General features: G+C 39.3%; 2 protein-coding genes across 13 annotated transcripts in view; one reads left to right on the top strand and one right to left on the bottom strand.

The window, feature by feature from the left end:
* LOC133406170 (ankyrin repeat domain-containing protein 13C-like) overlaps positions 1–1,816 on the bottom strand; it is a 33,457-nt gene extending 31,641 nt beyond the window's left edge. For 3 of the 5 annotated variants that reach the window (XM_061683562.1, XM_061683563.1, XM_061683564.1), the window contains exon 1: positions 1,169–1,816. In XM_061683562.1, coding sequence (XP_061539546.1) covers positions 1,169–1,547 — 379 coding nt within the window. In that variant the 5' untranslated portion in view covers positions 1,548–1,816. The remainder of the gene's footprint in view (positions 1–1,168) is intronic. The other 2 variants (XM_061683565.1, XM_061683566.1) reach the window with 2 other exon arrangements.
* An 887-nt stretch (positions 1,817–2,703) lies between these two features.
* LOC133406225 (cystathionine gamma-lyase-like) lies at positions 2,704–22,173 on the top strand. Of its 8 annotated transcripts, none has more exons than XM_061683668.1 (14): positions 2,704–2,979; positions 5,430–5,511; positions 6,537–6,632; positions 6,716–6,825; positions 7,346–7,480; positions 7,574–7,631; positions 9,738–9,815; positions 11,489–11,641; positions 13,613–13,734; positions 14,014–14,066; positions 18,124–18,319; positions 18,759–18,846; positions 19,564–19,635; positions 21,552–22,173. In XM_061683668.1, the coding sequence occupies exons 1-14, from the start codon at positions 2,791–2,793 to the stop codon at positions 21,596–21,598; spliced, it is 1,479 nt and encodes a 492-aa protein (XP_061539652.1). In that variant the 5' UTR covers positions 2,704–2,790; the 3' UTR covers positions 21,599–22,173. The 8 variants fall into 8 exon arrangements, with proteins under 8 accessions (XP_061539652.1, XP_061539651.1, XP_061539655.1 ...); XM_061683667.1 differs by having other exon boundaries at positions 18,744–18,846; XM_061683669.1 differs by having other exon boundaries at positions 2,708–2,979; positions 18,178–18,319; positions 18,744–18,846.
* Positions 22,174–23,476: the final 1,303 nt, after the last annotated feature.

The following is a 23,476-nucleotide window of genomic DNA, read 5'->3' as shown; positions in this document are numbered from 1 at the left end:
AGAGGTGTTTCTAATACAGTCCATTCCACTTCCATTTTAGGGAGTCATTCAAAACAATTCCATTCATCCATTTTCTCTACTGTTTGTCCTCATTCGTAAGTTGAATTCATCAGTTACACAATCAAACTGTCGCCATCATCTAATTGATTAACTGTGCAGGCACTGTTTTAATTGATATAAACTGTCTAGCAAGTGTAAAAAGAAGTTAACCAAAGCAATATAAGTACATTAAAACAATTAAACAAAATTTTTACTGAGACAAATGAGGAGGGAGCAAACCGTTCATGATTTTGTGTGACTTTTGAGGTACATTGCTTCCCAAGATTACAGTGCTTGTCAACTGTACGGTGTCACTGTGTTTTTACATCCATCCCTCCATTTTCTATAGTGCTTGTCTTCATTTGAGTTGCGGGTGAACTGAAGCCTATCCCAGCTAACTTTGGGCGAAATTTGGGGTACACACCAGGCAATCACAGGACATGTATAGACAAATAACCATTCACAGTACAGTCGCTTTCACAACTATGGATGATTTAGAGTCTTTAATTAAGCTAACATGGCTAATATTTTTGGAGTGTGGGAGCAAGCCGGAGAACCCAGGGAAAACCAATGCAAGTAAAAACCAACAGAGTAAAATCTGTTTTTTTCCAAATGTAAGGTTTAATGAATGTTGATTAGGGTGTTTTGGAGGTTTAGTTAATGGCTGTAAAAAGGCACACTGGAAGCAAAAAAATAAACAAAAACATCTGACAGTAAGCAAGTGCTGTACTTGCTGGTTTGAACTCTACCGATGCAAATGATTCTCCATCATTTCACACAGGAGGGACTGAGCTAAGATTCAAACCCAGAACCACTTGATTGTGATGAGATCGTGCTAACCACTATTCACCGTGTAACCTTCCTGAAGTCTACAATCTACTTCAAGTTGCTGGACAGTTGTCAGAAATTAAAACAGGGCATAGTTGATTTTTCTGTTTTTCTTTTTCTTTGAACTAATAATGACCATCTGAACAAAGTAACTTGTGTGTTTTTGAAAACACTGTGATCCATTATAAACAAAGGTTTACAGTGCATTTACGTGAGTGGTTTAAGGCTAAAAAGCAACCTTGCCTGGACTTGAACAGCTTGAAAATGTGTTTGTTTTGTGTCACACAGCTATTATACTCACCATGGACGTCCTTTTGGGATATGTTTTGGGTCCGTATTAACGACGAAAGGCGTCGCACATCTCCTTTAAACACACATTCGTGGACCGGAAAATCTTGTCCACTTCGGATAATGGGGTTTTTGTTGCTGTCGTCAACGACATCTGCTGAAGACAGCGTGTTGTTGGCATTGACATGTTGGTTCTGTTTCTGCTGTTGTTGCTGCGTGGACGCCGACTTGACCAACTTGTGGTTGCTGAAGATTCGACTCGCCCTGCTCTTGTTGTTCGTCTTGGAGGCGGTGAACGTCCCGGTCGCTGCCTCTTCGTCCGGTTCCAGCAAGTCATCGTCCTGACTGGGTCTTTGGTCCTTCCGCAGAGATCGGATCTTCTCTCCGGTCATTTTTTTTCAAGAGCTGACGTGAAGGGAGCAGAGGGTGACGAGGACCCTCCGGGCCAACTGATGCGATTCGCCAGCTGGAAGTCTTTAAGCAACCAATGTGAAGAAAAGAACATGAAAGACCATTTGAAAGGGGGGCTTTGCTACGAGAACAAAACGCCACAAACTCATTTTTAGTGGTTAGTGTGTAAAAAGGAAGAAAAGCTCGTTATTCTCCCATCGCTGCTGTCAGCAAACACGAGCGCCTCTCGTTGACTTCGCCTGGTGGCGTTCCCATCGAGTTATCGCGAGAGTTCACAGCAAAGGTTACTAACGGTGAGAGGCCATCAAAACAAATTAGCAAATTGTATTTAAGATTTAAAAATATATATACATAAATGATTCGGGTCAGTAATAAATAATCCAGAGTGTATTGATTCATTACGATATCAAGTAATGTGAACTATAATAAAATGTATTTCTTTTAAAAAAAAAAAAAACGATTGTTGTCCAACCATTGTTTTTCTGGACCGCTTATGCTTGTTTTGAGTGCGGGTGAGCTTGAGCCAATCCCAGCTTGATTTGGGCAAGAAGCAGTGCACCCTGGACTGGTCGCAAGCCATTTGCCGGTTGGATTTTTCTTATATCCTGGGTACAATTCTTAAGAAGCATCTAGAATAAAGTTCGTGTCGTAAAAGGCTATGTGAGTAATAATACATTTTATTGGGAACTGGTGTCATTTGGGCACATTACAGTAAATACACATGATCTATGCCAGTGTAGTCTATCACACTGATAAAGCGGTACAGAAAATGGGTGGGTGGACTTCCTCCCCCTACGGCACATCGATAGAAGCGCAGCCACATTTGTCTCTGACAGGTGACAAAAGGTTCCACCGGATTCAATGCTTCTCATAGCTTCTAGCTTTAAGAAAATGATTTTTATTAGTTTAAAGCAGTCCTTATTTGAGAATAACTGAAGTTAAGAACTTCTCATAAAAGGACAAGAGATGATTCACATGACATGAAACATTACATCAGCCCTGCGCTCTCCCGCTTTTGACTTGCAACAACGTGCGGGGTCACGTGCTTTAGACACCCATGAGAATCCGCCAATCGACGCTACGCATTCCATGATGCCGTCGGCTGATTGGCTGAAAGAGAAGAGGTCGAACCGGTATACAAACAAGGGATCTTCCTATTGTGTACCGCTTGGATAACGCTGTCATTTCCACTTGACGGGTTTCTGGTCGGTTAGAGTGCACCGCATGGCTATGGAGAACCATATTCAGGGCGACCGGAGCGACTTGTTCGCCGGCTTCGGCGCGGCCTTCAAGTCGTTCGCCACCGACGCCATCCACGTCGGCCAGGAGCCGGAACAGTGGACTTCCAGGGCTGTGGTGCCGCCGATATCGCTCTCGACCACGTTCAAACAGACCGAACCCGGAAAGCACTCCGTAAGTACAGCCTTACCTCTAGTACACTGTGTGAAGGAATTACGCCTACGAATAAAGACAATGCAGTATTGGATTCATTTTACCCAATTAGATAAGCGTGACTGTCAATTTTTTTAATTTTTAATTTTAATTTTAATTTTTGTTTTGAGGCGGGGCACATTAGATTGAATTAGACTTCCTAGGTCCATAGCAATGCAATGGTTGTTTAATATCAGATGATACGTCGTACTTCAGAAAATAAAAATTTAATGGTGACATGCTGCTATTTGTCGTGTTTACATGCTTACTGTCAAAACTATCCAAAAGTAAAGGGAAAAAAAAAGGTTAATTTTTTTCATTTTATTTTATTTTTTCTCCAAGTGGTAAAGTCTTATTTCAATCTCTCTTTGAAGAGATGATGAAAATACAACAGTACACAAACACGCATAATTTAAAAGTTCCAAATTCTCAACCCACCTCTGTTAGCTTACTGACCTTTGATATTGTTTTTTTTTTTTTTTTTTTTTTTTAAACTCTGGTATGCTTGACCCCACAACCGTGCCCCCGTTTTACATGGGGCACGCATCCTATAGACATGGTCAGAATGCCTATTATGTGGCTTGTGGGAGGAAGGCTCAAGTCTGTACACTGTTGAGTGTATTTGAAATTCACACACTGAACTCGTTTATCTACTTTGCTTCTGCACACATGGCACTGTTCACAGGGATTTGCTTCAAGGTGGTACAAGCTTCTGTTTAGCAAACCGTAACCACTTTGACATGAATCCACATTTGTGATATGTACAGGGGTTCCTCAATTTATAATCTAACCACAATTTATGCTGAAGTTGGAACGCGCCGTAATACACTGGTTCTCAAACTGCATTCCCCGGAAGCCCGGGTGTCCTTGAGCCGTAGCTTGAGGGTCTGCAAAAATAATTAGCAATAAATTATTGTTTTGTATCATTTAAAAAAGGGCATTCCTACGGGACTACTCGGCCCAAGCATAAATACAAGCAAAAATACATAGCATAAAGCAGAAATGCATGACAATAAAGTAATTACTCCTCCTTCTTTAGCTTTGAACCAATTAGCAACTCTGACATGATAGTGACATACCATAACATACATTTGACATTACTGCAGGTGCGCAGCATTTATAGTTACTGACAGTGGATAAATATGTAATTTACATTAAATTTGTTTAAGTTCACTTCTTTTAAAGACGTCATGAATATTTAGGTCAAAATGTTCAAGTCCTGTGGCATTTAAGGGTACACTTGGCAGATATGTTTACTCGGCACAGGATTATGAGTGGGTCCTTGGAAAAATTCTAAATTTGAGAACCCCTGCTGTAGGTCATCTTTAACCTATGCCAAGTGTTTGTAAACACTTGTAGGCCATACACATAAAACATGAAATATGATAAGTACGGTGGTAACTGAGCTTGTGTTCTTGCACCACATAGTGACAACATATTCTTGTGCCGCTGCGTTAACTATTTAGTGTGCGCCGTTCGTAAACTTGAAATGTCATAATTACAGCAAATATTTGGATAAAAAACACTTTTAGACTGTAAATGTCCATCCATCCATCCATTTTCCTCTGCTTATCCGAGGGCAGGTTGCAGGGGCAGCAACTTAAGCAGGTAAGCCCAGCTGTGAATTTCAAAATAAGAGAGAGTAAATAAAAAAAGGATTGCGTGTTCAAATAAAGTGCTTAACTTCAGAATAATTCTTTGAAAAACAACTAACAAAATACAGATAATACTTCATGTTTTGATCATATGGGTAGAAGCAAAATCATGCATTGAAAAAATGCATTATACATAGGTAGAAGGGTTTTCCAGACTTTACGGTAAGTACAGTATGTTAGTTCCTGAATGTGCCTTCTTGTGTGATGGGATAATGTATCCAGACTGTAAAGCAAGAACCCCTTGTACTGGTATGATATTATAATTTGTTTTTGGTTTGTTTAGTTCCGTTTATTTTTTTTAAGCAGAGTTGCACAACTTTCTTTGTAACTAATATATATGGATAGAAGCAATAACAATGCATTGCATAATCCAGTTACTTATTAGAGAAACCAAAAAAAATGTGCCTCACTTGCTTGTTGCAACACATTGCTTTTGACTGGCAAGCTAAGAGATGTTTTTGTACCATAAAGAATGTTGTGTCTGTTTTTGATTTGGAGCAGAGTTGCAAGTTTTCACTGTTCAGTATTTGGCTCTCCAAGGCAAATCTGCCACTCAAGGAGAAAATGCATTGCAACAATCTTTTGGTAAACTAATACAGGAAGTAAATTGGTTTCAGTCTTAAAAGTGAAACTGAAGAATGCATTGTTCTGAGGGTTCTTCAGCAGACTGGTACAACAGGAACTGCTTTATCCTCTGATGAGCTTAGTTTAAGTTAATGCTTTGTTTAAATTTCTTTTAATGCATGGTGATTTTATTTTTTAATTTTTTTTATAAAGGGCTATGAATATAGCCGCAGTGGAAACCCTACAAGAGACTGTCTTGAGAAGGCCGTGGCAGCGCTGGATGGGGCAAAGCACTGTAAGTGTGACAATGTGTACACATGTAGACTTAATTGGAACATCCAAGGCAAGGCTTCAAAGAATTTTATTTCTTTGAGGAGTAGTTTTGCTAATCATTTCCTTATTTGAGGAGCAACTTTTTAATTTTGAGGAGCAATTCTTTTGCAGGTTTATTGCACAGGGACCCAAAGCAGGGTTTTTTAAAACAATAAAAATACAACAATATAATGGGGGAATTGAATGTAGGGCTGCAGCTATTGAATATTGTATTACTCGAGTATCCTCATTTGTGGAGGGAAAAAAAAAAAGATGTAAAAGCTGTTATAATTTTAATATTTTGTTAATAGAAATTTTAATTATACACCTAAATAAGCATTCATTCATTCATTTTCCATACCGCTTATCCTCACTAGGGTCGCGGGTGTGCTGAAGCCTATCCCAGCTGACTCAGGGCGGTGTACACTGGTCGCCACCCAATCGTAGGGCACATATGAGTAAACAACCATTCGCACTCACATTCACACCTACGAGCAATTTAGAGTCTTCAATCAACCATGTTTTTGGGACGTGGGAGGAAACCAGAGTACCCTGGAGAAAACCCACACAGGCACGGGGAGAACATGCAAACTCCACACAGGCGAGGCCGGATTTGAACCGGGTCCTCAGAACTGTGAGGCAGACGTGCTAACCAGTTGTTCACCGTGCCGCCCATAAATAACCAATTATTTAATAAAACATTAAATGTACAAAATTTTTCATTTCACTAATATTGTTTTTATTAACAAAAATATCAAATTAACCTTAATAAATACATTTTAACAAACACATTTTAGGAAAACTAGCTAAATTGATGCACATGGGATATAATCTCCGATAGTGGTTCAAAGTCTGTGTTTTTGTCTGGATTTAGAGATATATTTTCCAAGAAAGTTTTGTTAAACTCCAACATGTACCACAGCAGGTGCATTTCCCTTTGAGGTTTCACTGTGTTTGTATGGAAATTTAAGACTTGATCCACATGATGTTTGCACTATTTTGCTGCAGGCCTTGCTGTGGCTTCAGGGCTGGCTGCCACAGTGACCATCACTCACATGCTGAAGGCAGGAGATGGAATCATCTGCATGGATGATGTTTATGGAGGTGAGTACTCACACAATGCACGCTCCGAGAAAATTACCATTAAATTTCGCAAGATAGTGACCGATACTTTGTGAATTTACAAGGTACAAACCGCTACTTCCAAAGAGTTGCTGCTGAATTTGGGCTGCAAATCTCCCTAGTTGATTGTACCAAATTAGAGCTACTCGAGGCGGCTCTGAAGCCCAACACTAAAGTAAGTGAAGAATACTGTTTCAGCTTTGGTCTCCTTCCAACTTAAAGCTATAATACACAAGTTCTGCGCCGCTCCATCCATTTCGAGGTAAAATTACTCATTTCCATGCCATCGTTTTTGCTACGTCATTTTTGGTGCGCCACCAAATGAGTCAGCGCGGGAAATGACTTTGGCATTCACTAAATATAAAAAATCAAATTTGGAAAAATACAGCAAGATGTTGGAGGCAACTGATAGGGTGAAGCAGCTTTGTGTCATCTCCTCTATTAGTGGCTTGGGTGAAAATGATTTTTTTTTTTTCTTCAAAACAAAAAATAGATACAGTATGTACTGCAGGTTTTACAAATTAATGGCCAATTAAATAGTTAAACTATTTAATCGGCCGTTTTTCTTTCGGGTGGATACAAGTGTGGTTTGTCATCAATTACACACACTATTTGCACCATTAGAATAAACGGTGTGTTTTGCAGCATATTCCTGCCTCACCTGCTTTGTCATGATGTCGTTGTTGCTTGTGTAGATGGTTTGGATAGAGACGCCCACTAATCCCACAATGAAGGTTGTCGACATTAGGGCCTGTTCTGACTTGGTGCACGATCATAACAAAGACATCGTGGTCGTGGTGGACAACACCTTCATGTCAGCCTACTTCCAGGTGTGACAATAAGACGTGGTTCACTCAGCTGAAGTTTAAAGTTAGTGTGCAAAAAAAATGATTTATTAACACTTACTTTGTGTCCTCTCTCAGCGACCCTTGTCTTTTGGAGCAGATATTTGTATGTACTCAGCCACCAAATATATGAACGGTAGGTAAGGTTTATCTACTTGCCATTTAACTTGTAAAAGTGACATTTGTCATTCATGGCATCGCTACATGAATGGCAGGTTTATTTATTTCGTTAATTATTATTATTTTTTTAAACTCCATTATAGGTCACCTAAAATTAACTTTCCGGAAAGCTGTCACCCACCAGGGTGACCTCCCAAACCCGGTGTTTGTATTTTATACATGGCTGTAATCTGGCGAAAACATCGTATCTCCAATACTATCACATTCCAGGAATAGAAAAATAAAAAAACCAGCACGTTTGTTGAGCCATTAACATTGTATCGTCATAGGGAGCAAGCCATTTTCAGCAAGTTATATTGGTGAATAATTAGTAAAAATAACATAGCCCCACATGGACTAACCAATATTATACATTTATGAAAAATAATGAAATTGCCCAAATCTGGACATAAAGGGTTTTGGCCTGACGGCAGCGATAACATCCTTGCCCAATGAAAAACATGTACAGGTAGCTCTAAATTTGAACTCCTTCACTTGGGCAGGATCTGACATCACATCATGTCAGTAAATACAGTTCGGCGCTACATCCGTAAGTGCAACTCAAAAGCCAGCATCGGTGATCGTATCGGGCTGTGTTAGTGCCAATGGCATGGGTAACTTACACATCTGTGAAGGCACCATTAATGCTGAAACATACATACAGGTTTTGGAGAAACATATGCTGCCATCCAAGCAACGTCTTTTTCATGGACACCCCTGCTTATTTCAAGGAGAAGACTGCTTATTTCACGTGTTACAACAGCGTGGCTTCGTAATAAAAGAGTGCGGGTACTAGACTGGCCTGCCTGCAGTCCAGACCTGTCTCCCATTGAAAATGTGTGGCGCATTATGAAGCGTAAAATACGACAACTGAGACCCCGGACTGTTGAACAGCTGAAGCTGTACATCAAGCAAAAATGGGAAAGAATTCCACCGAACCAAAACGTTTATTGAATGTTGTTAAAAGAAAAGGTGATGTAACACAATGGTAAACATGACCCTGTCCCAGCTTTTTTGGAACGTGTTGCAGCCATAGAATTCTAAGTTAATGATTATTTGCCAAAAACAATAAAGTTTATCAGTTTGACCATTAAATATATTTTCTTTGTAGTGTATTCAATTAAATATAGATTGAACATGATTTGCAAATCATTGTATTCTGTTTTTATTTATGTTTAACACAACATCCCAACTTCATTGCAATTGGGGTTGTATTATTAATGGAACAACTTTTGAATATGGTGGAGTTGGTACCTATCAGTAGGATTTCAGTTTTATCACTGTTGAGCTGTAGGACGTTAGATGAGAACTAATGTTTGAGATCAGAGAAGCAATCATTGAAGGAGGAAGAGTGGCGGTGGGTTTGGTGGAGAGCTAGAACTGGGTGTCATCCGCATAAAAGTTAAACAGTAAGTTGAATGTCACTCATTATCCAAGGTTATTTTGACCCCCATGTTCCAAGTAACTGTAAACAATTATATGTTTGTGATCACGAGGGAACTCCATGTGTTTAGTCTTAGCTGGACTGCAGCTGCCTTGTTATTCAGGAGACCTTGTTTTGTGTTCCGTCCATTTGTCTCCTGTTTATTGCAAGCAATAAACTAAAAATATAACTTGGTGTTTCACAATATTTATCATAGATTGCACATTAATAGAGAAAATATTGTCATAACCTAAAAAGTCAACCAAAAATTCAAGCACAGTATGTTTTTCGGCTTACCTAACTCAGTCAACACACATTTGCTAATGTTAGCCTTTTTCAATGAATGTCTTTCTTCAGGCTTTTGATTGGTTGAAATAGCCTTAGTTAGAGGTTATAGCGCCAGCTGTTTATTTTATTTTTTTAAATTTTATGTTTGTTTTATTTATGTGATACCGGTGTAGACTTTAGTGTTTTTTGTTTGTTTGTTTTTTCCCCCTCCCCTAACCCGGACTTGGGCAGGGGGTTGGGTTTTTAAAATTACCTCCATAGTTGTGAACATAACATGTCATTCACTCCATCTGAACCTACTGTATAATGTAAAATATTTGCTGACTGTCTTGTCTGGATTGATCCACATTCAGTTTTTTGTATGATCGGCAGGTCACAGTGACGTAGTTATGGGCCTGGTGTCAGTCAACCGAGAGGATCTCTTTGACCGCTTGAAGTTTCTACAGAATGGTGAGTGGAAAGAGCACACATTGGGGTAGCCATGGCCGAGTGCTTAAGACCACTCCTGTGGCTGCGGTGCCTTTGAGTGATTCATTGAAACCCTGAAGCTCCCTCGGCACTACATGTCGCCCCAGTGTCTGTTTCACTGTGAAGTGGTAAATGTTTTTTTGTTTTTTAATATTCATGACAATACAAATTCTCTCTCCTCTTTTAAGTCAACAGTTATGATGAACTCAGCAAACATCAACTTGCCTAACATGACTTGGTGAAACATTTGTGAAAAGTGTTAAAAAGCTTTCCTGTTGTACCCACAACAAAAGTCAAGGTCCAAAAGTACAAATATAATATGTCAGGATAGTGTTCACAAAATCCAAACCGGTTATTCATTCACCGTTATAGTTGATGTACCGTACAATCTCGCTATATAACTGTTGATTTATTGCAGATTCAGTCCATCGCAGAGTTTTTTTTTAAAATGATCTGTTACTCACCTGCACATCTTTGTTTCGGTTAGCATTACTGGATTTTTCACTATAATGTGGCAGCCATTACTCACATAAGGACAAATGGGTTATGTTCACACTGCAGGCCAATTCAGGTTATTATTATTTTTTATTCTTATTGGTTTTTATTCCCCCCAATGTGACGCATCTTATTTTTTCATTTCAGTATGAACAGTACAATTCCAGCTTTTTAAAATTGATTTATTTTTCTATATGTGACGCAGGCCTTTTTCATATGTGGATATAAATCGGATATGTGTCCAATGTGATGGCTCGCCTCCAACCTACACGTTCGACAAAAGATGTCACGGACTCGTTCCCTCCACAGAAGAAGTTGCATTTGTTTTTGTAATGTGAACAACTACATGCAAAGCTCAGTTTTGAACAAAAAAATCCAAATAGGGCATCATGCCCTGCAGTGTGAACATAGCCATAGAGTCTTACTTAGCAGAAAAAGAAACATTACTGAGCAATTTCAACTCATGCTTTTGGTAAATTGCCAAGTTGCTTAGTAATGACTGGCATGCCACAGGTTTAACAGACGTTAAAGTGAGAGTTTCATGAAATAAATTCACAAATACCAACCTAGCCCGACGTACAGTATAGCTAATGCACACACACATAACAATATGGAACTGGTTGGACCAACAATATGGAACAAATGCAAGTAAAGATCAATGTTTAGCTTGATTTTCTACAACCTGTGTAGTTAAAGAGCACCGCAAGAAACTCTGGGAAGCAGCAGCAAGCACCATGATGCTTTGGACTGCCTACAACACAGAGACTGTCACTGTATTGCCTAATGGTTTAGGCAGCAAATCGGCCTTCGACTTTCATGTCACTCAAGCAGAGCAGCCCTCTCTGAAGTATTACTGACATTGAATTGCATTTATGAAACTTTATTTGAAAATGTATTTAAATAGGCAGTAAATAATAGGTCTTTCCTTCGATGATTTCGTCTATTGCAGGAGGGTTCTGGAACTTATAATGCTCGCGATAAACGAGGAATTACTGTACTGTAGCGGTTTGAATGTGGCTGTATGGTGAGAAGAAAGGAAACATCTGTCAGGCATCTAACACAAATGAGTCCGAGTATGAGAGCAAATATGTTGCGGCACAGGAGGCTTTGTAAAATGGTTTGTAAGATTTTGTCCCTTTATGCGTGTCTTTTCATTTTAGCTCTAGGAGGTGTGCCATCCCCTTTTGACTGCTTTCTTGTCAACCGTGGACTGAAGACATTGCATCTGCGCATGGAGTGCCACTTTAAGAACGCCATGGCCGCAGCCAAGTTTCTTGAGGCTGATTCGAGAGTGGAGTGTGTCATCTACCCAGGTCTTGTGATGGATGCAAGAATGCATCTGACTCTGTACACTAGTACATAAGGACATACTGTACATAACATCCACAGATCCATCCAGCTTCTATAGAGCTTGGACCGGTCCCCTGCCGATTTCAGGGCACATATAGACAAATAATCTTTTACACTAACATTGATACCTACAGTATGGACAATTTATAAGCCTTCCGTTAACCTAACATGCATGTAATTTTCAGAATGTGGGAAGAAGCCGGAGTATTGGACAAAATCAAAATAAGCACATGCAAACTCGTGTCCATAACACTCATTTTATAATGCCAACTTTACAAATTTTCATCAACAGACACCAGATGTCCCTTTTTTCAACTCCAGCGCCACTTCCACTATGCTTATAATGTAAAATATGTCTGTAATGAACCTCTGCATTTATGAAGCACGTTCAGTGAATTTTTTACCATTTAATATGGAAATTCAATTCATTGTTGTTAAAATTTCTTTTATACTGATAACTGGACCCATCCTATCGATACACGCTTTGTCTCATAGTATTATAAAACAGGTATTAAAATTAGACTTTATACATCGATTTTATCGGCGTGATCGGTATCGGCCGATATTTAGCATTTTATGCTGGTCGGCTTTAATGTCATAATTCATCGATCCGATCAATGACGTCATTGATTTGCTCCGCAAAAGACTTTACTCCACGTCGCTGCATACACAGTATATTTGAATCAAAAAGCTAGTTTATTTTTAGCCCGGTCGCGTGTCTTTTGACGTAGTATTGGAAATATCTGACGGCCAATAAAGTTATTTAAAAAAATAAAATAAAATAACATGTCCGGCGGTGTGGAACAGACAACACGTCTGAGACAGACAACACGTAATGCCCGGATCAAACTACAAGACAAATTTGCTCTTTCACAATTGCACTGTCAGACTACTGAAATAAAATCTTGTATTCCAATACCACCGCATCCCGTTTTTACAATCATTGGGCTTTATCTTGTCAACTCAAATGCGACCGGATACACTCGTTACCGTGGCGATGACAAGAGTGGAGCGCGCTGACTTTGTATTATAAGTACAAAATGGGGGAAAACGTGTGTTGATGGTCACTGGTGCTCAGGAGAGGAAAGGATGTTCGTTTAAGGCTTGCTTGAGGTATGCTCACGTGGTTTTAATACGATACGGCTCGCAAGCAGGCAATAAAATTTTATGTAGCCTAGGAAGCTAGTGGTAGCACGAACCGTTGGACCTAAACATCCCGCCATTCTGTCGAATCATGCTGTAAAGTTTCGGTGTTTGTGAAGTAATTTAATTACAATAAAGTAATTTTATTACAATAAGTTAGGACCCATTATTTCATGTTGTAATGTTGGTTTGACCTGACGGATTAGAATACACGATCTGACTCGAGCAGTGATTTCCAACCTTTATGGAGCCAAGGAACATATTTTACAATTGAAAAATCTCACGGCACACCAACAAACAAAAATGTCACAAAAAGGTGCACACATTAATTACTGTATTTACTTCCTGCCATCTAATAGAAGACCATTTATTTGTTCTTTCTGTCACTATGCCTCACTGGCATAAATAGAGGAACAAAGATGCATTATTTATTGTAAATATGATTTTTTTGAGCAATTAAGTACACAAGTATATGCAGTAAATGAACATACAGTAAATGAACAGGTCATTTAAATAGACACATTCCTCCATCTTGTGATCGGTTATCATTTTTTTAAATTCGCTGATCGGCCCCAAAAATCCTGATCGTGTAAAGCCTAATTAAAATGTTGTATGTGGAATTTAAGAGGCTTGTTAAACGTACGTGCCGTCGACACACTTTCAAATGAGCTTTTAATAGCTGCAGATGCAAAGATCGTTCTTCAGCAAATGAAAGCTGTGAGTGCACTTTCTGCTGTCTACCGGTTCTTTATTGAAATACCCCCCCACCCCACCCCTCTTTGTTGTCACAGGTCTGCCCTCACACCCGCAGTATGAAGTGGTGAAAAGACAATGCACAGGATGTCCTGGAATTATCACCTTCTACATTAAAGGGAAACTCCAACATGCCAATACCTTCCTCAAGAGTCTCAAAGTAATTGGCCGCAATATTTTCTTTTAACCATTCTGGTCCGTGGCATAGTAGAATGAATTTATTAGTCATTATTCCCTGTTTCTTTTTGTAATCTTCTAAAATAATCCAATAATATTTGTAGATGTTGACTTAAAATCACTGTTTTTTGTTTTGTTTTATTTTGTTTGTCATTTTTATTTGAAGTACCGGTATTTAAAATTCTAATTAACAGTGGTGGATTTTACCATTACCATGTAATGTGAATGTCACCGATTGTCTTCTCCGGCCTTTCCATTTCAGATGTTTTCAGTGGCCGAGAGTCTTGGTGGTTATGAAAGTTTAGCAGAACAGCCGTAAGTAGTATTGGATATTATTTATTATTGTTTAATATTTGTTCAAAGCTCAGCTTGGGCCCTCCTGTGTGGCGTTTGCATGTTTTGTCCCACATTCCAAAAACATGCACATTAGGTTAATTGAATAGTCTAAAATGTCCATACTGTAGGTGTGAATGTGAATAGTTATTTCTCTATATGTTCCCAGCAATTGACTGGCGAACAATCCAGTGTGTACCCCGCCTCTCACTCCTAATAAGTACAAGCATTATAGAAAATTAACGGATGGATAGTTAATATGCATTACTGTACTGTATAGCATACATGCAAAATCAGTCGCCTTTCGGCGAAATTCGCCGTTTTTAACTCAAAATAGGCCATTTAGGTGAATCGTTTCGATCCGATTACTTTTTCCTGGGTGGGTGGGGGGGTAGTGTTGTTTTGTTCGCGAACGTTTCGTTCAGAAGAACAAATCTTTTTAGTGAACGAACTGAACTGAGTCAGTTTATGAAATGATTCGTTCTTTTAGCTTTGCCGCCGCCCGCCCCCATGAGGCTAGCGAGTTGGCTGGGAGCAGAAACGGAACTGCTGAAGCTTTTCCGTCACTCACTTCTGAATCTTCGGCGAATGACCAATGAGCAGCCAGCGTGAAGGCGGGGGTGGGACTTTGTTCAACGTACTGCCATGTGATTTGCGATTCGACAGCGCTGTCACTCACTTTGGTGAATAACCAATGAGCAGCCAGCGTCACGCAGCGCTGTGCAGGCAGGGGAGGGACTTACGTCAACTGAATGTACTGGAAAACTGTAGAGTGATTTGTTAAGGGTAGGGAGTTAAGTGAACTGGTGTACTAAAGAACTGAAGAGTGATGCATTCAGGTGAGGGGGAAGCGGGGTCGCCGTCGCTGTCATCATAGGCTGTTTCGAACTCCTTGAACGCTGGCAGCAAGAGCCATTCCACCCATCCACCATCAACACGCAGATGAATTTCTGAATATTACTCTGTGGCTGACTAATATGCGAGTGCGTCGGCCTGAGGTTCTGCCTGTGCGCTCCGGACATGCTTTGGATAAGTCACAGGAGTTGACGAGACTCACTCCGCCGCTTGTGCTGTTAAGAAGTAACGGTAATCTTACTCAGTTACAAGGCTATAAATGTCGCTCACTACTTTTATTTATCAATTATTGCTTATTTATCAAGTATTTTGTGCGTGAGACTTCAACTTCCTTATTGGGCACTGTTTGCTCCAATCCAATTTAAGCGATAGTGACGTTTGAGTCTAGTTCACCAATCCAAAGAAAGTCACATGACACAACATCTTCTATTGGGCTTCCCGGGCATAGGTATTAACACGAGATAAGCCAGCCCAGCTGATCGTCCTGCCTACGTGGCCAAAATGTTGCGAAGGTCGTTGATACCACGAAGGCAACGGCGCGCTACTCGTGTTTGCATTTAGATGAACAAAAACAACAGCTTTCATGTATTGGAGTGTTTTTCTGGCACTGTCTGCCCAAACATGGATATTTCCGCTCATTTATAACTTGAGAAAACACCTTGCAGTACATTTACATTTACTTGAGTCACATTATTGTCAAGTAACAGTACTCTTACTTGAGTACAATATTTGGCTACTCTACCCACCTCTGGAGCGGAAATCCTCTATTGCTACTCTTAAGTTAAAGCAACATTTTTGCTCATTTGCTTTTTTTTTTTTTTTTTTTGTTACCTTTTTCATGCCTTTGGTGTTTGCATGTCTGACAGTGCTGTGAAAAAGTATTGGCCCCGTTCTCAAATTCTTATATTTTTCCTGGTTTCCCCACTTTAAGATTATCAACAAATTTTATATCTGACAAATACAATCCAAGTGAACTTAAAATGCTGTTTTAAAATGGTGATTTCATTTATTCAGGAAAAATAACTATTCATAGTTACCTGGCCCTGTGTGAAAAAGTAATTGCACATTAAACCTGATAACTTGTTGGGGTATTCTCAGCAGCAACAACTGAAATCAAGTGTTTTGTAAAACTGGCATTGAGTCTTCCACATCTCTGTGGTGATATTTTGGCCCACTCTACCTTACAGAATTCTTTGAACTCAGCAAAAATTGAGGGTTTTCAAGCATGAACGGCCTTAAAGGTCATGCCACTGCATCTCAGTCAGATTTGAGTCTGGACTTTGAATAGGCCACTTCAAAACCTTCTTTTTTTTTTTTTTTTTTTTTAATCCATTCAGAAGTTGACTTGCTGGTGTGTTTTGGATCATTATCCTGGTGCAGAACCCAAGTGCATTTCAGCTTGAGGTCACAAACTGATGGCTGAACATTCTCCTTAAGGATTTTCTCTTAAAGAGAAGAGTTCATGGTTCAATCAATCACAACAGGTTGTCCAGGTCCTGAAGAAGAAAAGCAGCCCCAAATCATCACACTACCACCACCATGTTTGACTGTTGGTATCATGTTATTTTGTCTAAAATGCTGTGCTGCATTTACGCCAGATGTAACGAGACACACACCTTCCAAAAAGCTACATTTTCCTCTCATCAGTTCGTATAATATTCCCCCAAAAAGTCTTCATGAATCATTCAAATTTTTTAATTAATTTATTTATTTATTTTTGCAAAGGTAACACGTGCCTATATGTTCTTTTTGGTCAGCAGTGGTTTTCGCCTTGGAACTCTGCCATGGATGCCATTTTTTGCCCAGTCTCTTCCTTATTGTTGTGTCGTGAAGACTAACCTTCACTGTGCCAAGGGAAGCCTGCAGTTCTTTCGAAGTTGTCCTGAGTTCCTTTGTGGCCTCCTGGATGAGTCATTGCTGTTTTCTTGGGGGAGTCTTTGGCCGGCCACTCCTGGGAAGGTTCACTACTGTTCCATGTTTTCCGCACATAAGGTAATCTCCTTATGGTTCACTGGAATCCTAAACCTTTAGAAATGTTTTTTGTCACCCTTTCCAGACTGAAAGATGTAAATTACTTTACTTCTGGACTTTTCTGGAATTTCTTTGTACCGTGTCATTTTGTTGCAGCTTTTTTAGATCTTTTGTCCGACTTGATTTGCCGGATAAGATTCTGTTTAAGTGATTTCTTGATTGAACAGGTCTGGAGGTAATCAGGCTTGGGTGTGATCAACTAACCAAAAATTGCGATTAGCCACAATTAATTCATGCTTTAATAAGGGGAGTAATTACTTTTTCACACAGGGCCGTGTCACTTTGAATAGTTTTTCCCTTAATAAATGAAATCACCATTGGGGGAAAAAACATTTTGTGTTCACTTGGGTTGTATTTACATTTGTTTCATGATCTTAAAGTGGAGAAACTGCAAAAATATAAGAATTTGAGAAGGGGGCCAATACCTTTTTACAGCACTGTATCCAAAGCAGGTGGCACGGTGGAAAACTGGTTAGCATATCTGCCTCACAATTCTGAGGACCCGGGTTAAAATCCGACCTCACATTTGTGGAGTTTGTATGTTCTCCCCGTGCCTGCGTGGGTTTTCTCCGGGTACGCCGGTTTCCTCCCACATCCCAAAAACATGGTAGGCGTGCATGTGAGTGTGAATGGTTGTTTGTTCATATGTGCCATGCGATTGGCTGGGGACCAGTTCAGGGTGTACCCTGCCTCTCGCCTAAAGATAGCTGGGATGGGCTCCGGCACGCCCCCGACCCTAGTGAGGAGAAGCAGAATGGATGGATGAATGTGTGCAGAGCTGCAATGACAGGCAAAGTGCCACAAGAGGGAAGCAGTGATCTAACGAATTGAGTTATAGGGTGCTGACAGAAACAATGTATTATTTTTTTTTTTTTTTAATGCTTGAATTTTAGGCACCAAAGTTCAAGTAATTTAAATTGTTGTATATTTAACAGTACGATTTACTGTTATGATGTATTGTTATGTAAGATAAGAAACTGCATCCAAAATGTAATACCCACAAGTAATCGTTTTACATTATGTACTGCATGCAGTGATTGAACATGAAATTAATCACATTTTTCCGTGTGCATAAGAAGTGTTTAAGCCTTTTGGAAAGTTTGATGAATCCTGGGGCTTTGAGGTGTGCCTGATGTGTTTGTCACACACACAGACCTGTTGAAGCAAATGGCTCACACCAATCTGTCAACATCATCTTCCAACGCAGGGCAATTATGACTCATGCGTCGGTGCCCGAGAAGGAAAGGAACATTTTGGGCATTAGTGACACCCTGATCCGGCTCTCTGTGGGATTGGAGGACGAGGCTGACATCATTGAAGATCTGGATCAAGCACTTGCTGCTGCTGCTGTAAGTTTCAAAAGGGCAATGGCAGCTAGTTGCTAACTATTTTATAAAATCCCAATCTTTAGATCCATATCCAAAACCAAAAGATATTGAAAAGGTATTTTGTAATGATGCACAGTGCTGCCATCAAATGATTTATTATAATTTTTTCAAATTATTTTTTTATTATTACTATTATTTTTTGAATGAATCCCTCTGATTTGTAGGCACTAATGTGTTAATTGTTTTAGGGCTCTTTTGCCAGAGGTTAAATACTTTGTCCTCATAAAAGTTCACATTGTAAATGTCACACTGTAGAGGGCAGTGAAAATGTTGAAACGTGTGCTCTGTGTTGTTTTTGTGTAGGCTACACACCAAGAAAATACAGTACTATTGTACTGCCTTACTATCTGATGTACTGTTTTACTTCCAATTTCTCTTCTGATAGCAATGTACTGTGCAGCTGGTGCAACACTATAGATCAACAGCCTTTACTACATCACACCGAAGAGAAAGGACTGGGAGATTTGACGGGAACCCAGTTATATACGGTGCCTAAAAAAAACACTATATATGTAATGAACTACTTATACAGATTTTATTTTTATTTTTTTGTGTATTTTTGTAAAAACACTATATATGTGATGAACTACTTATACAGATTTAGAAATTGAACTCTGTAAGAAACTGTAACAATCATCTCAACTACTGGATCTGGTGGGGCACAGCTTTGCCAAACACAGTAATGATTAATCAATGTAAATGGATCCATAAACTTTTATTCAAGCTTGTAACTAACCTTAAACTCTGTAGGCTTGCACTTTTGAATGCAAAAAAGTCAAAAGTTTGATTAAAAACAGTACTTTAAAAGTGACGATTAGGCACAAAACACTACTGTAGAAATATGTCTGATTTAGCATTTTGCGTTTATTCATTCGACCTACTCAATTGGTCACCACGTTTGTCAAACTGAAGACAAATGAAGGCTAGAGGAAAAACGTGATTGTGTTACTTTTTTGGAGACCGTGATCTATTCATGCAGCTCAAAGTGGCCCATTTACTGCCACATGACCATCCATCAGAAAGGAGACTTCTTTTTGTGCACACTTAGTGTAGCCTTCTGGGGATTCTTTTTCAGGTTGTAGTAAAAAAAAAAAAAAAACCTTAAGAAAACAAATTTTCTCTTTACTCTCACAATTCATTTGTAGATTCATATCTCCATTTGTAGTATGCTGTATTTTAGCTTTAGTGTTGTATTTCTGCTGCAGAAAGACATCAAAGTCTTTGCAAGGCCAGCAGATGGCTCCTCCACAAGAGTCTTCGCAGAATCCTCTTCTCAGGTTCTGTGCTCACTTTGATTATTTTTTCTCTTAACTCTGTGCGTTGTTGTGCACCATTGCTCCATGCATCGCATTTTGTTTGTTCTGAATTACAGTGGAACCTCAAAAGTCCCAACACAATCTGTTTCGGTACACTGGTCGCCCTCCCATCTCCCATAGGAAACAATGTAGATAAAATGGATCTGTTCAAGGGTCAATCTGTCACCATAGTAAATGATTGATTGCTAACTGTACAGACAATGTTGTCCATCATTCAAATGTAAAAGCAAGTTAACCACTGTTAAAGTTAAGTATTGAGAAATTTTGACACTACACACCAGCTAGCTCGCAAGCTAACATATTTCAGGGTCTCGTCTCAGGCGGCAGGCTCGTCCGCGCTGTCACCACTTCGCTTGGGAATTCAAATGACTCCAAGCTGTTTGGTAAATTGTGGCATTCAGGGAAGATCATTTTTTCAGGGTTTAAGCCTAGCTAGCTAGCTAACTGCATGCTGTAGTAGTAGAAATGGGCCATGTGATAATAACTAAGCAACTCACAATTCCACTGGATAACCACTGATGCCAACAAATGTGCTCAAGTTCTGACTGTATATAGTGGGGGTGGGGCAAGTCATGCCCGAGTCAAACTGCGTCACTAGGCGCTTAAAAATGGTTAAATGCTTTTGCGCTGCAATTTAGTATTGCATAGTTTCAAGAAATTATCTATAAAAATGTATTGAGAAACAAATCTTTTAATTCACTTTACACTGTCTTTAACCTTCATGACATGTATGGTAAAGAACAAGTGTCTTACAGCTTTGAATGTGGCTTACGTCATGTAACTTCCCAATGTATTTTTCTCTTAATACCATTTGTTGACGGTAGTCCTTGTTTCAGCATACAGCAAGTTTTGCAACAAAAAAAGCTAAATGTACTTTTATATAGAAATGATGAAGTGGTGATGTCATGCTCAGTTTCTATCCATCTTTTGGATTAAGTGATGGGAGGGCATAAAAATCCATGAAGCCGAAGAAAAGCAAAACGTGGCCCTTTGTTAATCGCTGGGCTGAGGGCGCTTGGGTTTTGCTGACATCTTGCAAGATTTCCTCAAAATTTTGGTCAGTTTTAAGATGGTACAATCTTTGGGGCATTACAATTTTGATGTTCCACTGTACTCTAAATATCCATCTTGAAACCAAACCATCTGGGTAGCAATAATGTGCCTTTCTTCATAAACAACACAATTTCTTGGATTTCATTTGATGCTTTAATCTAGATTTTAGTACATTTAAACTGTCTTCATTGTCCTCAAGTCATCTGATTTTGGCTCTTTCAATACCATTTCCCACTTGCTGCCCCACTGCCAGGAAGTAAAGCACATTTCCCAAAATTGCCCTGCTGACGCTCTCACGCAGCAGACTTCTATGTAATACTTATGCTGTCCTCAGGATTCAAATAAGATCTGCTGGTTCCTCCCTAGCCCGTTTGTAGCAAATAGGAATTGGGTCAGGCCATGTCTGTGGTTGTGGCAGAAGCCACCTGTGATGGGTGAAGCGATAAATTGAATGTGATGGCAGCTTCAATTGAAGAAGTCAAGCATCCTCGGTTTTATGACTTGGAGCTCTCGATTTGGGGCGGGTGCCATACATAATATAACAGTGGAGTGTCTGCTGTTTGAGTGAGCGGCTATCATCGTGTTGGGCCTGCTGTTAATCTACATTTGACTCGCAATACACCGTGACCCCCTGCCTTTGCTCATCAAGCAAAGGCAAAAAGGAACGATATCACGGATCACCCTCATTTTTGGTTTGTGTGAAAAACATCATCTTATTACCAGCATCATATTAAAATGTCTGCCTGTTGCTTTGTGGTAGTAGTATTATTAATGAGTGTTGACTTCTGTCTCTTTGTGTTGTCTTTTTTTTTTATTTTTTATAGAATCCAGTGAAGAGTTAAGTGTCTGCAGGGCTTGTTCTTCAGGATGAAGAACACTTGAACGAAGGTCCCTGTTACATATCAGCATGCGATACACAAACATACAGAAAAATCCTCTTATTGTTCTTAAATAAAATACAAATAGTACATTTTATCATTTCTTTTTCATTTTGACGCAGCTTTTACCGGAATAAATATTATTTATCTTATCTGACTAATTGATTTTTGTGTGTTTTGGAACTCTTCAAGCGCTAAATGATACAAAATCTTACGCCATCAATTAAAAGTGTGAATGCAATATTCATCTGCAGACGTATGTGTCATTAGATTACATTTCATTACATACGTTTTCTTACTCGGCTCTGAATGTAATACTAACCGCGCTCGTGCTATGATGCCAACTCCAGTAAAAGTAGTGCAAATCTCCGTATTTCCTGTCAAGCACCTGATTACAAAATATAACTTTTTATAAAACATGGTCATACCAAAACAACTTTCTGTATATTAATTCTGAAATGCATTTGTGTGTGTGCAAGAATGACATATTTGTTTGACTTGATATGTCATATAAAAAAAGAAATGAATTATATGAACTTCTGCCATTAAATAAAAGAGTTGGCTATTACATGAATGATGTCTTATTTTAGAATATCTCACATTAAAAAAAATCTATATCCTGTAATTATAATACTTTATTGTTTCAAAGCAAATCTGTAGTTTTGGCCTCCTATTGCTGTTGAATGTACAGTAATTGATTTTCACTAAGTGCTCAATACAAAACGGCAGCGAATGCGGTTGGGCATGTTCGGAAGCTAAATTAGGCCCAGTACACTCACTTTCTGTTCAGCCATCTTCCTGGACAAACACCAGGAGAGCGAATGGAAGTTTAGCACCACAAGAAAATTACATACAGTATATGTATTTGCAGTCCTCCAGGATGACAATCTCCTAGTATTTCATCAATTTGAATTAACTCTAGCTCATCAAATTGCTATTCTCTTGACAAAATTACTCATTAAGTAACTTGTAGATGGCTGTCGGCAGATGTTCTCCCTCTACTTGTGTGAGTTTTCTCCGCTTACTCAGGCTTCCTCCCATATGCCACAAACGTGCGAATGTGAGTGAAAATGTGTTTGTATGAGTCCTGCGATTGGCTGGCGACCAGTCTAGGTATATACCATTCCTTTTACTCAAAAGTCAGCTGGGTTAGGCTACGGCTACCCGCGACCCTAATGAGGGCAAGCGCCATAGAGGAGAGATGGATAGGTGCAGGGCCGGCAATACACAATGTGGCGCCCTAGGCCAAAACGTACACTTACAAAAGAAATTGATTCACATTTTTTGTTTTTACTGCTATCTTCAGTTTATAACATCACCTAATTTAAAATATATTCAAAAATAGTTCTTAATTTCTTTCTTGTATTTGTACTGTTCTTTACTGCCAAACAAAATCTTCCCTCCGTGCCTCCGTGGGTTTTCTCCAGGTTTCCGTCCACATCCCAAAGACGTGCGTGGTAAAAAGGTTCAATGGCTGGACAATATCTGTACAAATTGTATACATAGATACTAATGAATTAATATGGACAAAAATTTGAAAATGCATATTCATGTTGACATTCATGTACTTTTCATGTGATGAAATGACTGGAATTAATGATATTCTGAAATACTCCATTGTATAATGGAATTTCCATTTAAAGGTCCCCTTCCATCAGAATAATTTTTTTCTTTGCATTGTTTATGCATAACATAGGTCAAAATGAGTCTGTGACTTGGTTTAAGTTTAGTTGCGGTTTGTCGTTTGAATGCGAAAGTCAATAAACGGAATTAGGTTTGCAAAATGGTGGATTTGAAGTCACAGACGGTGTGTGCGTGTGACTGTGTGTCAATTATTATTCAAGTACCCACCCACTCAACTAAGCTGAATG

This window comes from Phycodurus eques, chromosome 8 (genome assembly GCF_024500275.1).
Source record: "Phycodurus eques isolate BA_2022a chromosome 8, UOR_Pequ_1.1, whole genome shotgun sequence".
NCBI classification, from domain to species: Eukaryota; Metazoa; Chordata; class Actinopteri; order Syngnathiformes; family Syngnathidae; genus Phycodurus; species Phycodurus eques.
This window is presented reverse-complemented; position numbering and strand designations above follow the sequence as displayed.

Coding starts and splice junctions, on each gene's coding strand:
- LOC133406225 (XM_061683667.1), top strand. CDS start 2,791: ATGGCTATGGAGAACCATATTCAGGGCGACCGGAGCGACTTGTTCGCC. Junction 5,512..6,536: donor GCTGGATGGGGCAAAGCACT/GTAAGTGTGACA, acceptor ATTTTGCTGCAG/GCCTTGCTGTGGCTTCAGGG. Junction 18,847..19,563: donor CGGGAACCCAGTTATATACG/GTGCCTAAAAAA, acceptor TTTCTGCTGCAG/AAAGACATCAAAGTCTTTGC.